This window comes from Venturia canescens, chromosome 8 (assembly GCF_019457755.1).
Source record: "Venturia canescens isolate UGA chromosome 8, ASM1945775v1, whole genome shotgun sequence".
In the NCBI taxonomy this organism is placed as follows: Eukaryota; Metazoa; Arthropoda; class Insecta; order Hymenoptera; family Ichneumonidae; genus Venturia; species Venturia canescens.
Window position 1 is genome coordinate 10,637,495 of NC_057428.1, and position 23,466 is coordinate 10,660,960.

The 23,466-nt window shown below is 37.7% G+C and overlaps 1 protein-coding gene across 2 annotated transcripts; it reads right to left on the bottom strand.

The window, feature by feature from the left end:
* Positions 1-305: 305 nt before the first annotated feature.
* On the bottom strand, positions 306-22,686 carry GlcAT-P (Glucuronyltransferase P). Of its 2 annotated transcripts, XM_043427318.1 has the most exons (7): positions 22,589-22,686; positions 21,614-21,895; positions 20,389-20,461; positions 4,691-4,905; positions 4,016-4,424; positions 3,503-3,660; positions 306-3,299 (listed from the first exon to the last, which is right to left on the bottom strand). In XM_043427318.1, exons 4-7 carry the CDS (start codon positions 4,892-4,894, stop codon positions 2,901-2,903), a joined length of 1,170 nt encoding a protein of 389 aa, XP_043283253.1. In that variant the 5' UTR covers positions 4,895-4,905; positions 20,389-20,461; positions 21,614-21,895; positions 22,589-22,686; the 3' UTR covers positions 306-2,900. The 2 variants fall into 2 exon arrangements, with proteins under 2 accessions (XP_043283253.1, XP_043283252.1); XM_043427317.1 differs by lacking the exon at positions 22,589-22,686 and having other exon boundaries at positions 21,614-22,169.
* Between the last annotated feature and the right edge of the window lie 780 nt (positions 22,687-23,466).

Consider the following 23,466-nt stretch of genomic DNA (forward strand, 5'->3'; position numbering starts at 1 on the left):
GGCAAGTCGGATATCCGTCGTGAGTACGTGCGAGATTGCTACATCGAAAGTATACAACATTCTTCGTCACTGTTCGGCCGATGACAACCAAGTTTTAGCGATAAATTTCTGCCATCTACGTCCGTGGACTGACAAAGCTTTTGTATGATCAATTGAAACGCGTTGAAAAGTTCGAAATTGGAAAATTTAAGGTGTGTGACGATCGAATCTTATTCTATAGAAAATAAATTTTGAAAGGTTAAATGTTGATGAAATGATATATTTAGACAGGGATATGAATGAAAAGAGACTGGACATCAATTGCATTGTTTTTTGTGACTCTATAACGTGTATTTTATTTAATATCACTAAGCGAGATCTTACGTTGCTAATATCATGTTTTTTCCTTAATTTCACATTTTAAAAAGGGAGAAAAGTCTTCGGTTTCACAATCACTCTCTTCAGTTTCTATTATTATTATTATTATTATTAATATTATTATTATTGTTATCGAGTAACTTTATAAGAATAAGTAGCGTGTTTTCATCACTCGTTTCATTTATACGTATTATACAAATATAATACATGATTCTTTGAATTGTTCTCTCACCAAGGGCTTGTCTTCGCGCCTTAAATCTAGTTATTTTTGGTATCTCTCCAACATTAGTTATACGTAGCTTCAGTACGTTTTCTCGTAACCCTAATAAGCGATTCGTGGTCACAAAAATCCAGGAAAATTTACTAAATTCCTGATTTTTTCCTTCTTCGGCTATCTCCTTAGAGCTCCGTTCAAATTTTCATCATTTTTTAATAAGCGCATCGATACCTTATCTTTCACCGTGAAAACCACAATATTTACAAGGGAAAAAAATTCATCTCAAGCCTTCTCGGTTGAAAAAATTTTTTAAATTGCGTAATCGCCGAGTCACGATCTTCACTAAATCCGTTCGAATTTCATACATTCTCGAATGCATTGGGCGTTACTATCTATTTGTGAAAGTAGCGAGCTTTTCACTGACAAATATGAAACGCCATCGAATTTGTTTAATTATCAGCACAAATTTTACAAGAGTCCCAAAGAACCGTGAAATTTTTTTTCTCATATTTGTCCCAAAGTCGCCATTGCTTCCTCTGAACCCGTCGAGTATAAATGAAAATCGAGGTTTCAGGGCAACCAAGATCGATATTTTTTCAAGAGATACGACAGCGGCTTGATCTCAAGCATTCAGGGAAAACGAGCGTGTAAAGGAAAAGCCAGCGTGAGCCCTGCCGCACTCTCATGTACGCAAATATGCCGATTTATGACGTCATAACATTTTTTTAAACCGTTCTGACAGATGTTCGATTTTTCTTTTTCAACTGGTCCTTGTTGCAAGTAAATCCGTTCAGTCAATTAGAAATAAACTTTTTGGCGAACCCGGGCAATTTTCTAAGGGTAATCCAAGGCCCCCTAATCACCTTCAAAATGCCTATTTTACACGCAATCATCATGACGTAAAGGGCGAAGAGAAATACAATGTCGCATTTTTTCGCATAGAATCGTGATTGAATTAATGCAATCAGCTAAAAATCTTAACTAAATTTTCGACGATTCTCCCGTTCTTTCGAATCTCCTTTCTTCTACTCAATCACAATAGGATTAATCGTAATATTGCTTTACACTTGTATCGTACAACGTTGAATATTTTTTGTTTTTGTTCGCGTGCCATCGAGACGCAACAACCAATAGGATTCAGTATTCGTAGCGCAGAGCATATTTTTCAAACATTTGGAATTGGAACCGCAAAAGTACTTGATCGTGCCGTGTATTTTTTTTTTTCAACTCGTATAACATGCTATTTTCTTTGCTTAAAAACGTATTTTTGTAATCGTTTTAGGAGCATTCCCTCGGAAGAAATGAGTTTGGAACTTTGGGGAATAACTTTCAAATTACTGTATAGTTTTAGAATCACTGACGATTTCTAGAAAAATTATATTTCAAACGATTCATGAAGATAATAGTGAAACCTTTAAAAACGCGTCATAATAATGAAAGAAAAAAAGATTGTCGACGATATCGGAAAAGCTGAGAAAAAAAGAAACAGAAAATTCCTGTACTTGATTTTATCACGACTAAGTGTCAAGTTTTGTAGACGAATCAATCGCTATAAAAATATAGTTGCATCGTCTCCTTTATGAGGAAAAATTTCAACGAATGAAAACAAAGCAAAGAATGAACAACGAAACGAGAGAAATTGAACTCTAAATCATTCAATTTTCTTCGTTCAAAGAAGAACCGGCTTTTGAGCTCAATGAGAATGTAAAACAACCAAAAAGCTGTGAGTCTAAAATTCGTCACTTATCGCATATTCGCACAGGAAAGAAAAAAAAATAGAAACGTTGTCTTTATGGAAATGCGGGGATTATACATGGTCACGGTCGTTCGAAGATTAAATCGAGGCCGGACAATATTGCGAGATGAAATGCAATTAGTGTAAATTTCCTAGTCTCTTGCTGTAGGCTCTATTTTCATTATTTATCTATACTTGAAAAAACTCTGAAAAATTCACTCATCTTTCCAAACGAGTCTAAAGCTCCTTAGTTTTCTTTTGCTTTTGTTTCATAAAATTGTGAAAATTAATTCTTCAGATTAACGAATCAGGAAAGAAAGAGATAGAGAGAGAGAGAGAGAGAGAGAGAGGGAGAGTAAAGGGAAAAATATGAAAAGAGATAGAGATTGTTTCCGTAATAGGCACTGAATCACATCGTTCGTTGCAGAATAAAAATTGTCTTATCTTCAACGAAACTGAACGTCGCAAACCGTGTTTATAAAATCGTGCTCGCTTCGACCTTAATAAATTCGTTCTTCACCTCATTTGCTCTCCTCATTTTCTTCATTTCTTCATTTCACGCTCCAAGTTTTCGATAATTTTCATTCATTATTATACCATTTGTTGCTTGAGAAGAACTAAATTAGTTGAATGATGCAATTTCATGTCGAGAGGCGCACTTGGCTCGTTTCTCTTCGTTTGCGTATGCCAAGCTAGTATTCTCGTGCAATTGTCAGCCAATAACTCGATCTCGCTAGGCTCAAGGGGCGCGAGACTCTTGAGAAAACCATCCTCTTCAAAGCCAGCTCGATAAGGCATCGTCGCGTTTCGTCTTTTCAACAGGAATTCAACGTTCACTGCGAAGCCCGCCATGTCCACTGGGAACTTCCTACCAGCTATCCACCCGTCGTAAAAACCCGCAAATTTTCCATTCTTCACGATCGGTGAACTCACTCCAAATTTTGTGCACAGACCCACCGGGAACATCGATACTTTTTTAGTTCGCCTTATCTGAAAAAAAGATATATTTTTTTTTTATTTCGTTTTATTCAACTTCTTTTCATCTTTCTGTTTTTTTGTGTCATTGATTAATATTAAGACAGAAAAAAAAATGAAAATGTTGACTCCAAATTTTTGTGCAATGTTCTAATTTGTCCACGCTTTTATTCGCATTTTTGATCGAACGGAACGAGGATGAACTTTTTCATTCGAACCTCCTTAAACAGGTCGATGTCATAGGTGTTGTCGTCATCGGCGAAGTAAAGAACGCCGCTCGTCGCATTTGCCCGGATCCATTCGAGGCCACGATTTCTGTTGGAAACTCCACGTGGCTTGGCTCCTTTTTTTTGCTTATACTTTTCGGGCATGGGCGCTGAAACAAAAGCCCCAAAAAGTCGTCAATTAATGTCTACTACATTGAAAAAAAAATCAACACCAATCGTCTTTTCGAAACCGTTGAGCGTTTCACAAACTTTAATTGTCATTAAACATTTTTTTTTCTAAAAATCAGCTTTTTCGGACACACTACGTCGCTAGCATAGTCATTCGTTTCATTTAATGGACCGATCGGCTTTAGATTCTCACCTATTCGGCAATAAGGATGAGAAGAGAAGAGGGTAGAAGTAAAAAATATTTAAAAAATGGTTAAAATCTAATTTTAGAATTAACTTTTTTTAAACTCAGCAATATTTTGCCAAGAAAAAAGTCATAATTGCGAATACTCTTACCAACGAGATGCTCGAAAACGAGACCGGTACGATTCAAGAGCTGAGTCACTTGGGGCGTCAAAATTTTCGCATCTTCGATCACGAGCCAATGAACATTTTCAACAAGCATGAGGGTGTGAGCCATTCTTGTTAGTTCAGGTATTTGTTCGGGTCTTCGAAACGTCGGTGTTATTATGTACAATGGTTCGAGAGCTTTTTTCTTGCTGTTCTTGAGCTTATTATCCGGCGAAATCGAATTCAAATGGTGCGTCGACGTACGTTGGTTTTTCGATTCCTCGTTGACGAGTCCATTTTTCGAGACTGCGTTGAAAATTTTGTTGAATTGGTAAACGAGCTCCCGGATCAGATGATTACCCACTTCTGGGCTCAGGCCATTCGTTTTCTGGACGGTGTTTACGGCTAATTTTATCTGACAAAAATAATAAGAATGGACATCAAAATAACGAACTTGAAAAGACAACGAATTTTTAAAATCAAAATCCCTCATTTGATGACACTTGAAATAATGAAAATTCATAATTTTTCATCCCACAGAAAAAGTAGCCCAAACATTTTACAATTATAATTCATTTTAATCGGTTTTGATGAAAATGAAACTTTCACTTGTCTTTTTTTTGAGCGTTTTTTGTGTTTACTTTTCTCATCATTTTCCTCTTCCTTCCTGGTTTTACTCACAGTATCTTCAGTGATTTTTGGAGCGACGTAATATTCGAGGCGATCGTTTGATTGTAAAGTGCCCGGTCCATAGGCGGCCTGACTTTCGGCGGTATTAAGGTCCGCCACTTGATCGAGTCTCACGCCGCTCGAAAGATGATATTGATAAAAGAAGAGAATTATTCCTATCAGCCCAATTAACCCCATTTTCATGGATGGCCTCATCGTACTGGCGCCTGAAAACCCATTAAAATATCTCCAATTATAAAACAGATCGCACCTCGTATCTTAACGTGCCAAATATTCAAAAATTCATGCGACGACGTAGCGTTACTTTTCGTTACTTTCGAGCAGCCGAAATCGATCATTTGAATTCTTGAATATCCTGCGTACGTTTCAGCTCTCTGTACGAACGGTTTGTTACTGAGACAACCGGAGAGAACATTTTTCGCATTTACGACGAATATTGTGCTCGAAAAAATCATTGAAAATAAAATGAAATCGAGAAAAAATGAATGTTAGAAAAAAACAACATTGTAAAAAAGATGTGTTTCCAGAAAATTATTTATCTTCAAACTCCTTTGCTTAAGAAAATAGCAGTAAACTTTTAAGAAGAGACTGAAATAAAATTAATTAAATGTATTTTAAGAAACCATTTAATTGTTAAACCATAGAGATCGAATCTCGAGGGAGTTGCACTTAACAATTAAATGGTTTCTTACATACATTTCATTTATTTTATTTCAATCTTTTTTTTTAAGTTCAGCACTGCTATTTTCTTAAGGAGTTTCGGTACAAAAGTCCAAATATTAAGAAACTGATCAAACTTGGTGATAATGTTGTTCAACATCAAGTGCAAAAACACAATTTTTTTCAAAATTTTCTTCTACTTAGTTATCGAGTAATTACGCATTAAAGCAGATTTCTTATGCCCGGAATGTATACCTATATATATGAAAACGCTATGCTTATACACGTGAACTTTAGTGATCAATTGCTCGATAACTGTGTAGAAGAAAAATCTTAAAAAATTTGTATTGCCAAATTTGGCACTAAAGAATATGTTCACCAAATTTTATAAAATTCTAAACTTTTTGAAATTTTTTATGTTTTTAGCATGGTTTAGTATGGCAACATTGTATTGCCTGTACCGAAACTCCTTAAGCTAAGGGGTTTAAAGTAAAGATAAATCATTTCCTGCAAACACATATCTTTTTTACAATGTTGTTTTTTTCTAACATTATTTTTTTCTAATAAATAAATGATCAAATGAAAAATGAATTAAACAATGCATTTACTTTGTTTCCAGTATTTTTTTTTTTTTTATTTCCGATGTAGCTCCATTTTTGTTTATTTCATTGAAATCATCTCAGTTGTTTGACGTTTTGGGGTTAATTACAACGAGGGATGATGTTTTAAATAATTGTAAGTTTTCTGAATCGTTTTTAAAATTTTCTCCATATTTATTCGTAGCTTTTCAAATTTTTAAATATTCACGAATTTTTTAATTTTTTTTATTTAGTGATGGGCGTAAGAACAGATTATTTTTTTTTATATTTGAAAACGATAAGGTCCAACTCGACAGTGGCCAAGTGGCCAAGTGTGTAAACTTTACATTATTATATAGATATTCTCCGCTGTTGTACGATCTCGAAGTGAAAGTAGCAGCGTACATCTGTGTGGAATTGTCGATAATCGAGCACTGCGGTTGCTTCGATATGGGAAAAATAAGTTTGAACATAAATATTAGTTTTCCAAGCGAGTTAACCATAAATTTTAACAAACTATGTCTAACTAAGAACACAGTTCGTCACATGTAGAAAACACAACCAAACATTGGCCAAGACAGGTCTAACCGTTGCAAAGAAAAGTTGCTTCAAAGACAATAACTTCCGTCTTTTTACTCTGTGGGCAATCGGGAGTTAATAATAATGGAGTGGCAAGAGTTTTAGAAAAATCAATGTGAAATTGGACAAATTTTCTACGAACGTGGAAATATTTTCGTATAATTCGTTCTTCGGCATCGAAAAAACCTGCTTTTCCAAAAAATCGATATTCCTCACGAATAATTCTGGAAAATGGAAGCTTCGAGCTGCAAAATGGTTTTTCGAAACCAACGTTACGATTGATTTTAGCCCAGATACAGTCCTCGAAAACTGTACAAGCTTCTCCAGTAATTTTTAGTGACTTTTCATTTTAACTGTAACTCGGAATGAAAATTGTCGTTTGCACCGATTATTTCTACGTCTTATTGAATTTCGAATGACGTTCTTCACCTCCATTACTCCGTTACGAGTGGATTTTTTCTCTACGCTAAAAGATCTCGTAAGATTGAAGCGCGAGTAATGAGAATAAAAATTGCTGTTGAAAGAGGAAATGAGTTATTACGAAAACGATGTTTCAGAGCGACTGCACAAGTAATTAGTCGCGCCAAAATGCTGTAAACTTGCTCACGGTTTATTAACTGTTTTTTTTTCTTTTTTTATTCGACGTCATTGCACATTCTCACGTCCAAGGCCGATTTATGAAAAAATCGCTGCGACGACGTTGCAATTAAAAATTGAAAGCGAGTTCGTGTGTGATCGACCCGCACTATTAACGGAGTTATATCGATCGATCATACAATTTTAACATTGGGTTATACGGTTGGACAGTGCTTTTGTGGAGTGAGTGACGTTACTTGAAAAAAAAAAAATAAAAAAATAAAAAATATGCCAGCTAAAAAACTATTTGGAACGTAATTTTCCGAGATTCAAAAGTAAAATCGTTTTTGACCGATTTTCAGGCTTCACACGACGCTGAAGTTTCCAACGTTGGAGTCCAACGAAATGAACGAAAAAAACGTTTGTAATTCACCAATTTTTTATTTCACGAATCGTTGGTGCAGCTTGAAAAACTACGAATCGCAAATTTGGCAGGGAACAAAATAGGAGAATTGCTGGAATTATTAGAGAGTTTTTTTCGATCATTTCGTTGGACTCCAACGTTGGAAACTTCAGCGTCATGGCTTCACGTATCATTTTATTTCTCAAAGTATTCTCTACCAATTCACCACACGAATTTATTTAAAGCTTGATCGTTTTGACAGCACTTTTAATTGTTTATTTCACTATAAAGACACGATGCAGAAACGGTCAGTAAAACCAGGCCTTTCCCTAAAAAATCTGGATGACGAAATACTTTATTATGGAAACGCACATCGACGCGAGTCGACGGTTTTCCGGTTCTTTTGACACATCTTTTTTTATTAATTTTTTAATTACTATTTTCATAATTGATACTCTCATTAAATTTCAGTTTAAATTAATATTAATATTTTTCTGAATTGGCTCATAAATTTATTTTCACTTTGTTCAATCAGTGCGTCGAATTGGATTTAAAAATGATTGAGGACCATCACACGATCGCGGTAAGCTGAAAAATCTGACGAGCCGTGTTCCACGAACGCGTTTTTTATAGGATTAAAAATTCACTTGACACCTGTCGAGTGCACACAGTTTCGAAGGCTGTTATAGAATGAATTTAAACAAGATTTTACTTTCAATTTCAAAGTTTTTCGCCAGATAAAAGGAACAATACTTTCTACAAGTTCACGTGAAATCGAGTTGAGAAAGTTTATTTTTCCAATTTCGAAGGTTTTTTAAGGATAAAAAAGCCTTACCAGGTATCGACTCCATTTCGACTATTTGTTTGCGATCTTATTGAAGAATCGTTAGAGATTTATCGAATACGTGGATGCAATGCTCGAGTTCTCGAGAGATATATTTATCAGGTTTCGAATTCGCTTGAGACCCGTGCGCGGACGAGTTCCTGTAGGAGCTCGAGGAGTGTTGAGAGCATCACAAAGCACTTGTAGCGCTTTGACTTATCAGCGAATTTCAAGCGCGGCGAGTATTCTTATGACGAATTTTTATTACGCAATGAACAAACGAAGCCAGCGTTTCCGAAAATGTTCCTTCGTCCAGCGTTCTCTCTGCTTCCTCGAAACGTTCAAATTATTACATTAATTCTCGTTGAACTCTCGCAACTCGCCAAGAGCCGCGAACTTTTCGAACTCCCGGCGCGCTTTTTAACTCCGGAATTTCAGGTACCACTTTCAATTGCATGCTAAATGAAAGAAATAAAAAATAAAATAAAAGAAAAAATATGCGAGAGATTCGGGGAGTTGAAAAATGGCAGAGGAAGGAATTTAAAGAGCTCCTGCGTGCGTGCTCCGAGGAGCACTCTTGCCTCATTGCATCTCTCGGTACGTAGAACTAAGAGATTCTTATGGCCCTTTTGCAGTGTTGGCTTCTACCCTTTGCTCTCCGGCATACCACCCCATTGCTATACCATCTCAGGTATGCCTCTTATTCAAGACATGTACTTAACTTCCCCGAAGGAAAAATAGCGCTTGAGGTATTTCCAAGGAAATTAAAAAAGGAACGAGAGTACGTGGGAACGCGATTGAAATTCGCTTGAATATTCGAAAATAGCAAAGAGACGATTGAGCATTCGTTTAGAAGATTTCTCGAGAGGCTTCTGGCGACGAGGGACCCAAGATCCCGGATCCTTTTCTTCAACGTAAAAATTTAAAGTTTGACAGCGGAGTGATGACATTTTTCAGGGGCTCTCAATCGCGATCGCCATCAGACACTCGCTCACGCGGCGAAAGCAATTTAAAGTAAAACCGGACCAGCTGAACTATCGAACTCTAAATATTTAATCGGATCGTTTTTCACTCGTTTTTTCACTCCACTGTCCCCCGAAAAGACCGGAAGTTTCAAACGATCATGGGCCGCGTTTCGGAGCGCCGTAAAACTGATTTATTCCTCCGAATTTATAGCTTCCTAAGATAATGGATCCGTCGGATTTTCCAAGTTCAAACTCTTCGGGACGGTTTGACCGATTACAAAGAGCTCTGTCAGAGCGTGAGAGCGATGGCAAAATGGGCTCGCACAGGCATCTTGTAATCGGTCAAACGGCGTCGAAGGATTTTACTTTCGGTATACTCGCAGCCATCGCTTTCCAGCTCACAGTACCAAGGCCCGGACTCATCCATACTTTCAAATTTTCAATACTTTCCTTTTGTTCAGAACTCCTTCATCCTCCGATTGCTCTATTTTGGCGCTGGCGCAAAAATCGGTTTTTTTATCATTCCGCACGAACTTTTCTATTGCTTCGTTTCAGCACGAGGTTTCCCGGTGAACGAGCGTTTTCGGACGATACGAAAAGCTTCCATTTTTCCAAGCTGCGAGGAAAGTGCGTTCATTGAGTGTTGTAAATTATGTGAAAATCATCGATGACGGTGTTTCTTTTTCAACAAATCCGATGTCACCGGCACCGCACGAATGGAAAAAGTTTTTTTGGGGATACGGAAGTATCAACGGCTCCACCGTGCCACGGGGAATGAAGCTTTCGAATGATTTCATTCGGAAGGATATAAAAGTGCGGTGGAGAATCGATGAAAGTGTTTTGACGAGAGTCTCTCTCTCCGCCAGTCCGGAGGGTGTTCGAAGCGAGTGGAAGAAGCTCGAGCTGTCCGCAAGCAGCATTTTAGTCGCGTTTGAGTCTGGGGGACAGTGTACCGTTGCAGAGTTAAAGTAAAAAAAAATCGGCGATTTTGAAATCTCGGAATCTTTGACGGAAAACGGTTCGGTCGCAGCCACCACTCGACGTTTTCGTTCTCGATTATTTTTTCCAGGTGCTCTTCGCTTCACGGTCTCATCAAGACTGTCCACACCCCCAGCGACCAGGTCGATTTATGAAGCTCGAGCACACACGCGTGCACGAAGGTGCTCCGCGATGTGTTGATCGCTCACGATTCGTAATTCATTAAACTCGCTCGACTCCCTCCTAACGATGGAGCTGTACAAAGCACTTTTTTGTGTACCTCAACATTTTGTGGCCTCGGACAAAGCTGCTTGTTCTCTGAACCTAAAACACTTTTTCACTATCGAGTGTCACGATCTGACAAGCCGAGAATGAAGCATCGCGCACCGAGAGAATTTCACACGAAAGAGCGAACCCAAGATTTTCGTGGATGGAGGCACGAAAAGTCCTTTCAAAGACCGAAAAGACGTCGAGATTGGTTTATAAATGGCTGATGACAGCTGACGAAAATTTACTCCCAATCCTCGGACGGTGAAACAAAAAATTATTCAGAACACACGAGAACTTTTGGGTATTTTACACCATGTAAAAAAATATATAAAAATGCACGATTATGATAGATTTCGTAAAGAGTAAACGAGAAACTTCAATATTTATTAATAAAAATGCAATGTAAATGTTTATAATTCAATTTTAAAAATCGTCTTTTTTCATCTGCTTTTCAAATGTCTAAAACGCCATCCTCCATATTGGATTCCAACGTGACGTCACTCCGATAGTAAACAATCTAGATTCTTATCGTGCGTTCTGTGTTATTTTGAAATTTTACAAGTTATTATGCACGTTTGTGGACTTTTATCATTAATTTGATTAAAATCGCATTATGGAAAACGGTTTTGTGAAAGCAGATAGTACAAATCTACCAATGATAAATATGATGATGGTGGCGATGAATCCACAATTTTTGTGGCATTTTTACACTTGTATTATTGCATTCAGGCACGAGACACCAATGATGTACCATTATAACTCATTATTTTCACAAATCTTGTTACTTGGTCTTTCGCAATTGTATCGTTTACTAACGGAGTGACGTCACAAACCGAAACAACATGGCGGCTAGCGTTTCCGCGCGAAAATTGAAAATCATAAATAAAAAATAGTTTTCAAGACGCAGTTTTCGGTCTTATAAAATTGAAATAAAAATTTTACTGATTTATTACGATCTCAGGATTATTTAAGGAGGGTGGCTACACTCGTCAAAATGATAAGAAATTGATCAAATTTGGTTATAATGTTCTTCAACATCAAGTCCGAAGACACAATTTTTTTCAAAATTTTCTTCTGCTTAGTTATCGAGTAATTACGCATTAAAGCAGATTTCTTATGCCCGGAATGTATACCTATATGTATGGAAACGCTATGCTTATACACTTGAACTTTAGTGATCCATTACTCGATAACTGTACAGAAGAAAAATCTTAAAAAATTTGTATTGTCAAATTTGGCCCTAAAGAATATGTTCACCAAATTTTATTAAATTCTTATCATTTTGAAATTTTTAATGTATTTAACATGGTTTAGCATGGCAACATTGTATCGTCGGTAGCCACCCTCCTTAAAAACAGTTTTCAAAAAAAGGTGTAATACCCTATTATGGATGAGTTTAGACTTTTATGAACAAGAATGGAAAGATCGATGAATGATCTGCTCAAATGGGAATTACCAAAATTAACGAATAATGTTGATATCGTTGTAGGCTAAACCACTCGAAGTGCTGTCGTCCCTCAAGCATTAGTTGCTCCCTGCCCATTATTTGTACGAGTGAGAAGAGTGCTCAAAGAAACTTTGCTCACTCATGCGAGACCGACCATGAGGTTCAGGGCTGCCAATTGAGTGATTCACTCTAAGCAGCGAGGCGACGCGTTTATTTTCTCTGACGGATCGCCAAATGATTATAATAAATAATATGAAAAATTAATTGAAAAAAATGGTTGAGAAATCAACAAATTTTGTTGAAAGAGTTCGTAGAAATTATTCATTCAAATAGATCGTTTTCGAACTTCATAAATTTTAAGTTAATATTAAAAATTAATTTAACCGAATAACGAAAAAATGTTGTTCCATTTCTGGCGTTGAATACGTTCAATAAAATACTCGAATATTTCAACGAAATATTTGATTGTAGCAGTGGAAGACGAAAACTCTTGATGCAAAACGGAAATTTGGAGCATTCATAGCGTGTATACTGTCGTGATAAATTTATTAGATACGAGCGGACCAATCGTTCGCCAAGTATCGAGTAATTTTATATCAGAACGAATGCATCTTTGATGCCAATCCGTTTTTACTTGGCTCCGAAGTCATTGATAAGGCAGAGTGTTTATTTTTTATTCATAAAGAAGAAAATCTGATTTGCCTTCCCTGGAGCGAGCTCCTTTTAGCTCCGGGAAGATAAAATTTCTTGACTCGAATGATTCTTTTTATTACAGTTGAAAAAAAAAGCAAGAGTGTACTCAAATCAAATTACTAAATTCCAGTCGCATTTTCATTCGGTTGAATAGTTTTTAAAAAAATATTCAGTACCACGATGAATACAGGAGAAAATTGCATTTTTTATCATTCTATTTTTAATGTCTGATCAAATGAGCAAATGAGGCGAAAGTATGAACGCGTGAGAAACGTGCGACAAGCGACCAGCTCGTTTATACCAGCGATCTCCTTTGTTTCAGATGAAAAGCTTGGAAGGAATAAATCATTGTTTACTGCTCCTACGGTTTCTTCAATATGGAGAATTCCTCGAAGAATTCTAGCTGCGTCTATGGGAGCGAAGGTCGCGGGATTGCTCCGGAATTCCTCATCCTCTTCTCGTAATGCCAGCGTAACGCGATCCTTTGATCTCACCTATTATATTACTAACTAATTACTCTGCTATCTTGCATCCTCTATCGGAACGAAAACGCGAAAAAAAATTCTCGCTCACATTTTATTGGTGTACGAGTCGATTTTGAGCCGGTCGTTGATATGATCCAAATCAACGGCGCAGTTGGACTAAAGTTTCGATTCGACGATGCGAATCGGCCACGTTTTCAGTTACTTCTCCTCAGATGTGAAGCGATTGATTTCTTTTTCAATAATAAAAAATGCGGAAACCATTTTTTCCAGCGAATCAATATCGGACGGGCAATATTTCGAAATTTTTTAAGTTGTTGTATCAGATCGGATAAAAATAAGTAATTCGAAATTTAACCAAATATTTCTCCTGTGAATTCGTATTTTTCGAATGCAAAAGTTCATATTTTTTAATTCAAAATAGAGAGTAGTTGTTTTATAGACAGACCAGAATACAGAGTAGCAAAAAATCGAAAGTAAATTTGACGAGCCCATAAAGCTTGGATACGCGGAATCGAAGAGGCCAAAGTGAAAATGGCGATATTTGAAATTGGAGATCATCGGTCTAAGTGATTTTATTATTCCAAATTAATGAATTGAAAATTTACGTGAATCTTCTTGAATAGAGCTTAATTATGTGTGAAAAATTTGGAGAGGTTTCACCGCCTAGTAATCGAGATATTCATTGTTGAAAATAACAAGGTTAAACATGGGCACTTGTGGAAGCTTTCAAAAAATTGCAAACTTCAACAATAAATATCTCAATTTCACGACGGTGAATCATCGACATATCTCGCCAGAAGTTTCTGTCTTAAGCTTTCTGTTTAAAAAATTTTAATGTGCAAAGTTGGAAAATAGTTTTAACATAAGATACGCTTCAACCTCCTTAACGATGTTTGGTACAAAAGTCTAAATAATTAGAAATTGATCAATTTTGGTGATAATGTTGTTCAACATCAAGTGCGAAGAGACCACTTTTTTCAAAATTTTCTTCTGCTTAGTTATATCGAGTTATTACGCATTAAAGCGGATTTCTTATGCCCGGAATGTTTAGTGATCAATTACTCGATAACTGTGTAGAAGAAAAATCTTAAAAAATTTGTATTGTCAAATTTGGCACTAAAGATGTTCACCAAATTTTATAAGATTCTGATCATTTTGAAATTTTTTATGTTTTTAGCATGGTTTAGCATGGCAACATTGTAAGCCTGCACCAAATATCCTTAAGAGTGTTTAAGTATTTCAATCTCAGTAATATTTAGTCTTTCGTTATTATATTTTCTAAATTGTGAATATTCGCACTATTGTTGACTGCAGTAATTTATGAATCGAAAGAGTGATAGTCGAATTTTCGGAAAAACGATATTTTAGTCGTCGTTCTGTGGGCGATTGTTACATTCTATTTTCGACGTAAACGTGCTTCGAACCTCGAAGTTTCTACTTTATTTATTTTAGACATTCAAAGCTCTAGTCCAATTGATCTGTCGCCATATTATCTATCATTCGAAGTTTGTAATCTCGAGATTTTAGCTGTTCGAAATTTTAGTCATTCTAACATTTTATCCCTACCCCATTTTTTCGAATGGATTATCCCCATGAGTATCGAGCTCGACTGTAGGACTGGATATCCGGATATTGGCGGTTCGAATTCCATCCGAAAATTCCATCCGAATAACATTGCAAGTCATATAGTATCATTGAAATTGAGTTTGAATAGAATAAAAATGTTTTAATAATGTGCGAGTGAGAGGAGAAGAGTGGAGACTCGAATTTACTTGAGGCACGTGACGATCTTCGGGTGAGTATCAAACACGTTTTTCTCGCGATTGTTTCAACCCTCACGTGCTCAGGTAGCTCGGCGTTAAGGTCCGGTCGATCGTTTTTTTCTTACTACCAATTTCTTCAAAGACTCTAATTTAATGTCGACGTTCCAGCAAGCCCGACGACGTTCAGATTCGATCGTGCTTTCGCCTCAATTCCGTAGATCTTCATCGTTCCACTTTTTTTTTCTCAAAACTGCTCTTTTTATCGCATCCGCATTCGCTCGCGATTTTCGCAATTCCTTCGCTTCCCTCGTTCATAAAATCGACCGATGATTTCTCGACTCGCATGCGTGCAGTCAACCGATCATTCCCTAACGTTTCCCTCTACGATCGTCCCTGCTCGCGTTCTCACTCAGCAAAAAAAAATGACACAAAAATAATTGCTGGCTGCGCGCATCAACTTGGCACGGAAATATTCACTGAGCCAGTTAATTGCATGGGAATGAACGAAGTCGGTGATTTTGATGAGCATTGCAACATCCGAACCAAAAAGCGATGAATTCTTGTGACTTGAAAGACTCAAAATTCCGAGCAAAATTCTTCTCATTCAAACTCGTTTGTCATGCACAGAGGACTCTGAAAAATTATGTTGATTGATCCACCAAAATGTTGGTTAGTTCGACGAGGCGAACGAAATCGAATTCGAACTCAAACGAAAATTCAGTTGATGCTTCATTTAAAGAAGGTAAATGTGGCTGGCAAATTTTTTATTAAAAAAAAAAAGGAAAAGAGAAATGAATTCGTTTTTGCTTCCTTAGGGAGGAAGCTATGTGACGATGAAAATTTTTTTTTTCCAGTTTTCAATGTCAATGTGCTCAAAATTTCCCAAAACATCGAAAAGTCATATTTAGAAAAAATGTCCGGATGTGTGCGTGCGTGTGTGTGTTATGGCACTGCAAAATTAAAACGCTTATAACTCGAAAACGGTTTGAGATACTGCGCTACCGTTTTGCACAGATGTTAATCTATTCAAGCTCTTCATTCTCTGATAATTTTGTCAGAATTTGTAAAAAATTACGAATCCTGCGACGTTTTGAAATTTCCATAAAAAGGGTGTCGACGCTCCAACTTTCGAAAATTTTAAGATTTATTAATAATTTTTTTTTTTTTATAAATGGACTATCATAATAGGAAGGTTGGTATTGAATTTGGGGAATGTCGGTTGAGCGGTTTAAATTTTATGATTTCTGAATTTTACGAAAATATGAGTTTTTCAAAAAATTGTCTAACCGCTTCAATTTTTGGAAATTTTGTAAGATATCGTGTATAAGTCTGTACTTCCTCTATACTTTCCAGTAAAGTTGTCGGAATTATTTAATTTCAATGTAAATAGAAAAACGATGAAAATTGAAAATTGCAAACTGTTTTTTCTGATGGCTCATCATTCAGTTTTTTTTTAATGGATTTAAACAAAGAAATAAATTTATGTTCGTAAAAAAAGGTAGAAAATACATTATTTCCTTGTATACAAAAAAAAAGTTGAAAATAAAAATTTGCAAATTGCTTCTTCAAGATGGTCAAGATGCACGATGCTCAAAGCTTCCTCTCTATGAGGAAGCCAAAATGCAAAATATAGCACCTCATAGAATAAGCTTTGAGCATCGTGCATCTTGAGCATCTTGAGGAAGCAATTTGCAAATTTTTTTCTGTATGCTTTCTGTTCGTGTTGAAAATGCTTTTGTTTTGTTTTAGTCCTGTCTGTTTTTCCCCAAGATAAAGGTTGATCTGTGCTAATTATAAAATTGTTTTGAATAAAATAAAAATCACTATTGGTTCAAAGTGAGGTTTTCATTTTTTTAAATTAATTGAGTTTAACTTAGGAGCAGAAGTGTATAATCAAAATCTATTATTGAAACCGGTTCAATCCTCCAAAATAATCCAGGTAACCATCATTACATATGAGTACAACTCTCGATCTCAAGATATTCTAACATTATGACTGTCTGTCGAGCCTTGAGTAGAGTTCGTTTCGCTCGTCAGACATGTCATTTAAATTTCACTGAGTCAACGGAATACCTTCATCCAGAAGCCTGTAAATGAACTGATTCATTCCAAATTTGGTTACATTTGAAAATTGTGCATTATTTTCGTTACTCAAGTAGCCTGGGTAATTTTTGCTCATAAATCTCTATTGTGACTGTTTTCATTTATGAGCCGACTACTTGAAGTAAGTAAAACTCAGTTAAACCTTTGACAAAAAAAAATAATAAGAAAATTGCTTTACACAAGCCTGTTCCGAGGTTATATTCGCTTGTGTAACTTTATAATTCAATATTCCAAATGAATCTTTCATTGTTTTTATTTTTACTGGTAATTAAGGTGGTTCCTCCACGAGACAGTTAAATTAGAAAATTATTTAAATTTGGCATACGTATTGTTTAACATATGAACAACACCTCTATAAAATTTTAACAAGTTTCACCATCCCGAACGCGAGATATATGTAATTGAAGTTGACTCAATTAACACGTAACATATGGACCATGCATAAGCAAACGGCACATTATTAATTCTACCGCTAGTACTAAAATTAGGAAGTTTATAAAAAACGAGGAGGAGTTAGAGCAGGATATCACAGATATTGTGAAAAAAAATCAAGGTGATTGACCATCTAGTTTGACAGATATAGCCTCGAGAAGTACGAAGGTTTAGGCTGCATACGATATATTTTGCAAGCGAAAAAGCGTATGTCGTCTGTATAGACAACCTTTTCTGTGTGTTGAAGCGTAACCTGGATAGTTCCGTTAAAAAATTTACTCACGATGTCGGATCAAAAATACTTTTAGAATCAATTTTACGAAAGCAAATGATATTTGTACTATATCTGCTGGCACCGAGTACGTATATAGGGTCTTTACAAAGTTATTGATTACGATCCGAACGAATTATCAAGCCTTTTAATATGCAGACAGTACATAACTTTTGGTTGGGGCTGTCGCAGAGGATCAACCTTAAGATTCCAATTGATTCTGTTCGTTTTACCACATCAGGTGAAAGAAAATGCTACAACAGATGCAATCACTCAATTTGTTCGTTATTCAAACGAACATTTTCCAGTACGATGAGTTCGATGATTTGACAAAGAAATTTTTGTTGATTCAACGTAACTTTTGTTAGATCGATGAATCTCGTGGAGAAAAAAAAATGCAATTCGTTGCTAGCTCATGACAATTTGGTTGATTCCAACGCTCGATTTTTTTACTCCGACAATGATTTCTTACAGCCACAAAATATCGTTGAACCAACGGAAGTTTCGTTGAAACAACAAATCCCATGTAGTTCCCCACAATTTGTCGTTCAAACTACAAGTTTTGTTGGTCCCCGGAGTGTCTTGTACTGATCAGAATCTTTCGCTGTTTCCGAGGGATTAGCTTCGTACGTATTTCTCGCCTCATTTATCTGTAAACCGCCATAATTTTCGTCTTTTTTCGCTTCCCCCTCACACGAACGATTCCAGCGCTTGCTGATCGCAATTTGATCACGTCGAAAATGTTCCGAAGTGGAACGACATTCAGAAATAATCGATATTTGCTTGTTCAGCGTCTCCACAGGGCGGTGTTTTCCTTCAATTTAAACGAGCAGTTTCGCCAGCCGTGAAAAGTTGTGAGCAACATGCGTGAAAGTTTGATATTCTCAGCTGCGTGCGAGTTCAAGTTCCACGTTAAAATCGATAGATTCGAACGTTCGAAAGTGTGACGGAAGAGCTTGACCGGCCCGCGCCGATGAACGGGAAGCACAAAGTTGTATCGCGCGAAAAGAGAAAAGTTAGCAAGGTCAGCCGAAAATAAAACTGACCCAGTCTCTCGGCCGCGTCGAATAAAAAATGCAAAAGATTAGAAGACTTTTTGTTGCGAACATTGTGCGGAGCGTTTGAGCATACAAAAAGGTATTAATAGCAGCGAAAGAGTCGCGGTCAACCGAGAACTCCAAAAAATTCAATATTTCCATCTTTTCATTGTCGAGATAAAGTGTTTGTTTCATAAAGTTAAATTTTGTAAATTAAATTAAACGAAATAATAAAGTCAATGCTTGGGAACAAGCCTTTAAAAGGCATTAAAAAACCCAATTTATTTAAACCAGATTAAATACAACAAGAATGAACAAATTGAAAAGAATAAGTGTGAATAATAAAGTGATTAATAGATAGTTGATATAAATTGGGAGTAAATTCTTATCGACTGCCGTGTTTGAATAATATTTCTTTGAAATTGTTGTTCGATTTGTATATTAATATTATAATTAATGTTTACAGAATTGATTATATTCCAAACGAGTATTGATATGAACTTTTTAACTTTCTGTTTCCACTAAAGAACGCTGAGTGTGCAATGAATGATATCTCGATGCGAACCGAACACTTATATTTTTTTTCACCACACATGCGCCGAAAGTTCAACTTTCCGAAATCGGAAGATTGAATTTTCGGTGCAGCATGTGTGGTGAAAAATAGTACAGACTTCACGGGGGTGAAATTAGACCACCTCAAACCGCGTGCTTATCGCGGGCTCCGGTGACAATTCTGCCCGCGGTTTGAAGTAGTCTACTTTCCCTTCCTAGGTGTGTATTTCTTACTCCCCTAGCCGAAAGTACGCACTTTCCGGCTGCATTTCAGGCCGGGAAGAGCATTTTTCGTGGCCGGCTGACTCGGCTAACTTCAGTGCGCTCTGAAGATATTTTTACGGCCGGTGATCCTTTCTTAAAAAAAGACATTTCGATATATAAATGTGAAGCCTGTATTCGTTGCCATGATTTTGTTTATTCGTTGCCAAGCATCATTATTTGCTTCAAGCGGGCGCGTATAGCGTAATTTTCATCATTCGTGTTAGGCGCTATACTGCCATGAACCCGGACGAATAACATACATTTGTTCGTCCAGATGGGAAAACAGAAAATAATTTAACCGGACTAATAAAATGAATATGGTCGTCCGGAGTAATGTTGTATTTCCAGATTCCAGGTTCATAGGAAAGCAGCACATATTCATATAAATTGTCAAGTATAGCGGGAAATATTCATATAGAAATTGTTAACTATCATGGGACTTTAAATCAGCCATTTATCAACGAATTATTTATTTGTACTAATAATATTGTTGTATTATTGTGTGATATTTTTATGTGTTCTTTTACTTTTTGTTTATGTTTTTGATGCCCGCCCCCTCACGATTGCTAGTAATTATTGAACGTACTTTCGGCTACGAGATCAAGAAAAATAGTATACTATTTCTTGCTACTAAAACAAGACTTTCTATTATTTTTCTCCCTTTTCTTTTTATATATACCGTCATATGTTCGATCGTGTTATTTTAGCAACGCTTCCTCCGGAACGAAAACTTTTGGTGACGAGAAACATTGAAAAATACAAAAATGAGGGACGTAAAGACGGATTTAATAGATTTTTTGTCAAAATTACCGGAGTGCTACATGCGTCGGCTGTTTTCTCTCGTGCCGCCGTGCCTCTTCCGATATTCGGGAGTTCCGGCGCCCTGAAAAGAGAAACAATTTTGTATGTGACAAGACGACTCGATCGAAAATGCGGAGAATCGTCGAAGAAAATGTGCTCCGAGGTTCTCGTGTAAATGAGAAGAAATTTCATGGACATCGGACTTTATTTGAGTGCAGGCACAACCGGATATACATCCGTCGAAAAAGCGGAATAATCAGTTGGCGTTCTATATTTATTAGAGTGCAGATAGAAACGCGTGTCTGCTGAGAGAGCGCGTGTTAAGGGCTGATAAGTTTTTTGGTGCGACTAATGAAGCCGTTCGCGCAGATAAGACGACGCTTGTTATCATTATTTTTCTGGTCAATGAGCTCGGGGAACTTTGACCTCGGGACGGATTGATAGACGCGGGAACCGTTCGAATGTGTATTAGATTAAACAATCCGCGTGTGCAGCTCTCAAAAACGTCGCGGAAGGTTCGTTTTTGAGGCTCCGATTTCAGAAATTGTGTGCTTCGGCGATTGTCAATTAAATGAAGAATCTCGAGAGGGCGGAACTGTCGCGGTGTTTATCGAGAGGGTGAGCACTATCTCGTTGGAACGTCGCGTTGCATGAGTATATTTCCCAGCCATTCCCACGCTCGTTGGGCATTTTGCCCTCGCGGTTCGTCGCATTCGACGGACACTGTAAAATCATGTTCCCGCGATTTCCGGTCCTCCCGGAAGCATCCGACAGGAAAAAATCGCGACTGAGAATGTCCTCGAAGACGTGAAATCTTCGGAATAACCGAAAGGTACAGCTCGCTGCTGATGAGCTCGGTAAGCAATTTTGTCATTTTCCATACAAATCACGCAAAAAGAGCGCAGATAAGAACGAGCCGTAGATAAAAATGATCCTCTGTACCGAAGTTTGCATCGTCTCGCCGTTATCTGCGGCTCAATTGCGTGTTTTTTAGCCCCAAAAATAGAGCATCGCGTATACGAATTTGTGATAAGCTTCATGAAAATCAGACTCGACGCAGCAGCGCGTGAAGCTAAGTGGAATTTAATAATTTAAATAAAAAAACAGACGAAAATTGATACATAAATTGGATCCTGGTTTTCTGGAATCCGTACAGTCGACCAATTAATTTAATCAGTGAAGCAAATAAACGAATATACAACGGTAATAATAATAATAATAATATTCGAATTACCCGTTAATGATGGTAACTTTTCTGAACGCAAACCCGATCGTTATCATGTTGCGTTGATCGGGAATTCGTATCCGCCATATCCGCAGTTGTCGATGATTTTATCACGGAAAAGTTTATGTTCGATCGGCGTTAGTTCGTTTCCGATTGGTTTCAATGTTTCGCTGCAACTTTTTATGTTTGCGATATTGACGCATTTATTTCGTCCTTAGTTTTCTCTTATCGACACGTCACATCGCTCGTAAACACTCGTTCCATCCTTCCGGCCCATTTGAAATCGAGAATCTACCACAGTTGAAAAATCATCGTGGGAACTACGTTTTCGTAACAACGACCGTTTCGACAATGTTGGTTGTCAATGTCAGCGACTTCGAAACGGGACGAAACGCTGCCAACGTTCCGATGCAAGTTTCTCGTCAATTTGAATCCCAATCATTGCTTTTATAAATGAACATCTTTCGATTTTTTTCCATATTTTTATGAACGTAAAGCGAAAAAGCTCGGCGCGTCTTCATCGAAATGTGATCGGAAAGCTGACACACGCGCGCGCGAGCACCAACGGATAATGAGCAATCCGCGAAAATTCCTCGAAAAAGTATGAAAATTAATGGAATTCGAGCTATAAGCGTGGCAGCGTGACGTCGGGCAAGGAGGAGCCCGTTTTTATTGTATTGAAAAAAAAAAAAAAAAAAAAAACAATTGGAAGCGAATGAAAGTAAAAGACGAATGTAACAATCGTTTGTTTCAATAGCGCTGCTGCATCAACGTAGAACTTCAACTAAACGAAATGGCCGGATTGACAGTAAAATTAAGTTCCGAAACAGATGAATCGATGCGGAAGTTCTGGATTAAGAAAAATGGAAGGTCAATGAGAGAGGAACGAATGGATCGTTGATTCAACAACTTTCGCAGTGGTAGCAGCCGGAAAACGCGCACAGATAAAGCGGCGAGATGCACCAGAATATGAGAAGTTAATACCGAATCGGCGAGGATGGAGAGAGAGAGCGAGGAAGAAAAAGGCGCGTCGGACGAAGGCCTATTCGACACTGAAGAGCTGCTCCGGGCAGCGTTTCGCGTTCGCGTTCCCGGTCTCATGTGTCATGTGTGTAGCACAATAGAGCACGGGGGCGCGAATCCTCTCGGAGCAACCGGCAGAATTTTTTGCCCCTTCCATATGAGAGACCGAGACCCTCACGGAAGTGCACGAGCGTGGACGAAACGGAGTAGCGCGATGCCGGGAAGAGCGTTCGCGGCAGATGTGCTCGTCGCGCGCAATGCTTTTGCGTTGCGAGCATGCGAACGGCCGTTCCTCTCTTTTTATCAAATCCACACGTGCTTTTTGGCGGCCTATTGAGTTCGCTCACGCGATGAGCGAAACACACTCCAAGGAGAAAGCCTTTATTAATTTAACATTTTTCCTAATGCGCGAGGCTCGTCTCCGCGGAGATAATGAAAATCCATTCGCCGGCCCGATGGGCCTGGACCGCGCGAGAGCTTGTGTGTTCAGGCTTGCCACGAGTTCCCGTTAGGAAAGCTCCTTTTATGGACCGATTCGACTAATGGAATATTTGAAAAGTCGATGAGAAAATACGCTCGGAGAGAGCGCGCGCGCGACGCCTCGTCGCATGGCTGGCCCGTACGTGTTTTATCGCGACGAACAACGCAGACCCACGTCCAAGGATTATTTGATTCTTTGGCAGAGCGAAAATACCGGTTCAGCCGACTTGAAAATCGAAGAAAAAACGCCCTTTTTACAAGCCTCCTCTGTCGCGATCATCAATACACAAGAGCCATTCAATCAAAATAAATTCAATTCGAAGTTGCGATGCACGACAACAACTCGCAGCAGCGGAGTC

Excerpts from the sequence above, each read along its gene's own strand:
- GlcAT-P (XM_043427318.1), bottom strand. The coding sequence starts at position 4,894 with ATGAGGCCATCCATGAAAATGGGGTTAATTGGGCTGATAGGAATAATT. Across the intron at positions 4,425-4,690 it reads CAAAAATCACTGAAGATACT|ATAAAATTAGCCGTAAACAC; the intron begins GTGAGTAAAACC and ends TATTTTTGTCAG. Across the intron at positions 3,300-3,502 it reads ACATCGACCTGTTTAAGGAG|ATAAGGCGAACTAAAAAAGT; the intron begins GTTCGAATGAAA and ends TCTTTTTTTCAG.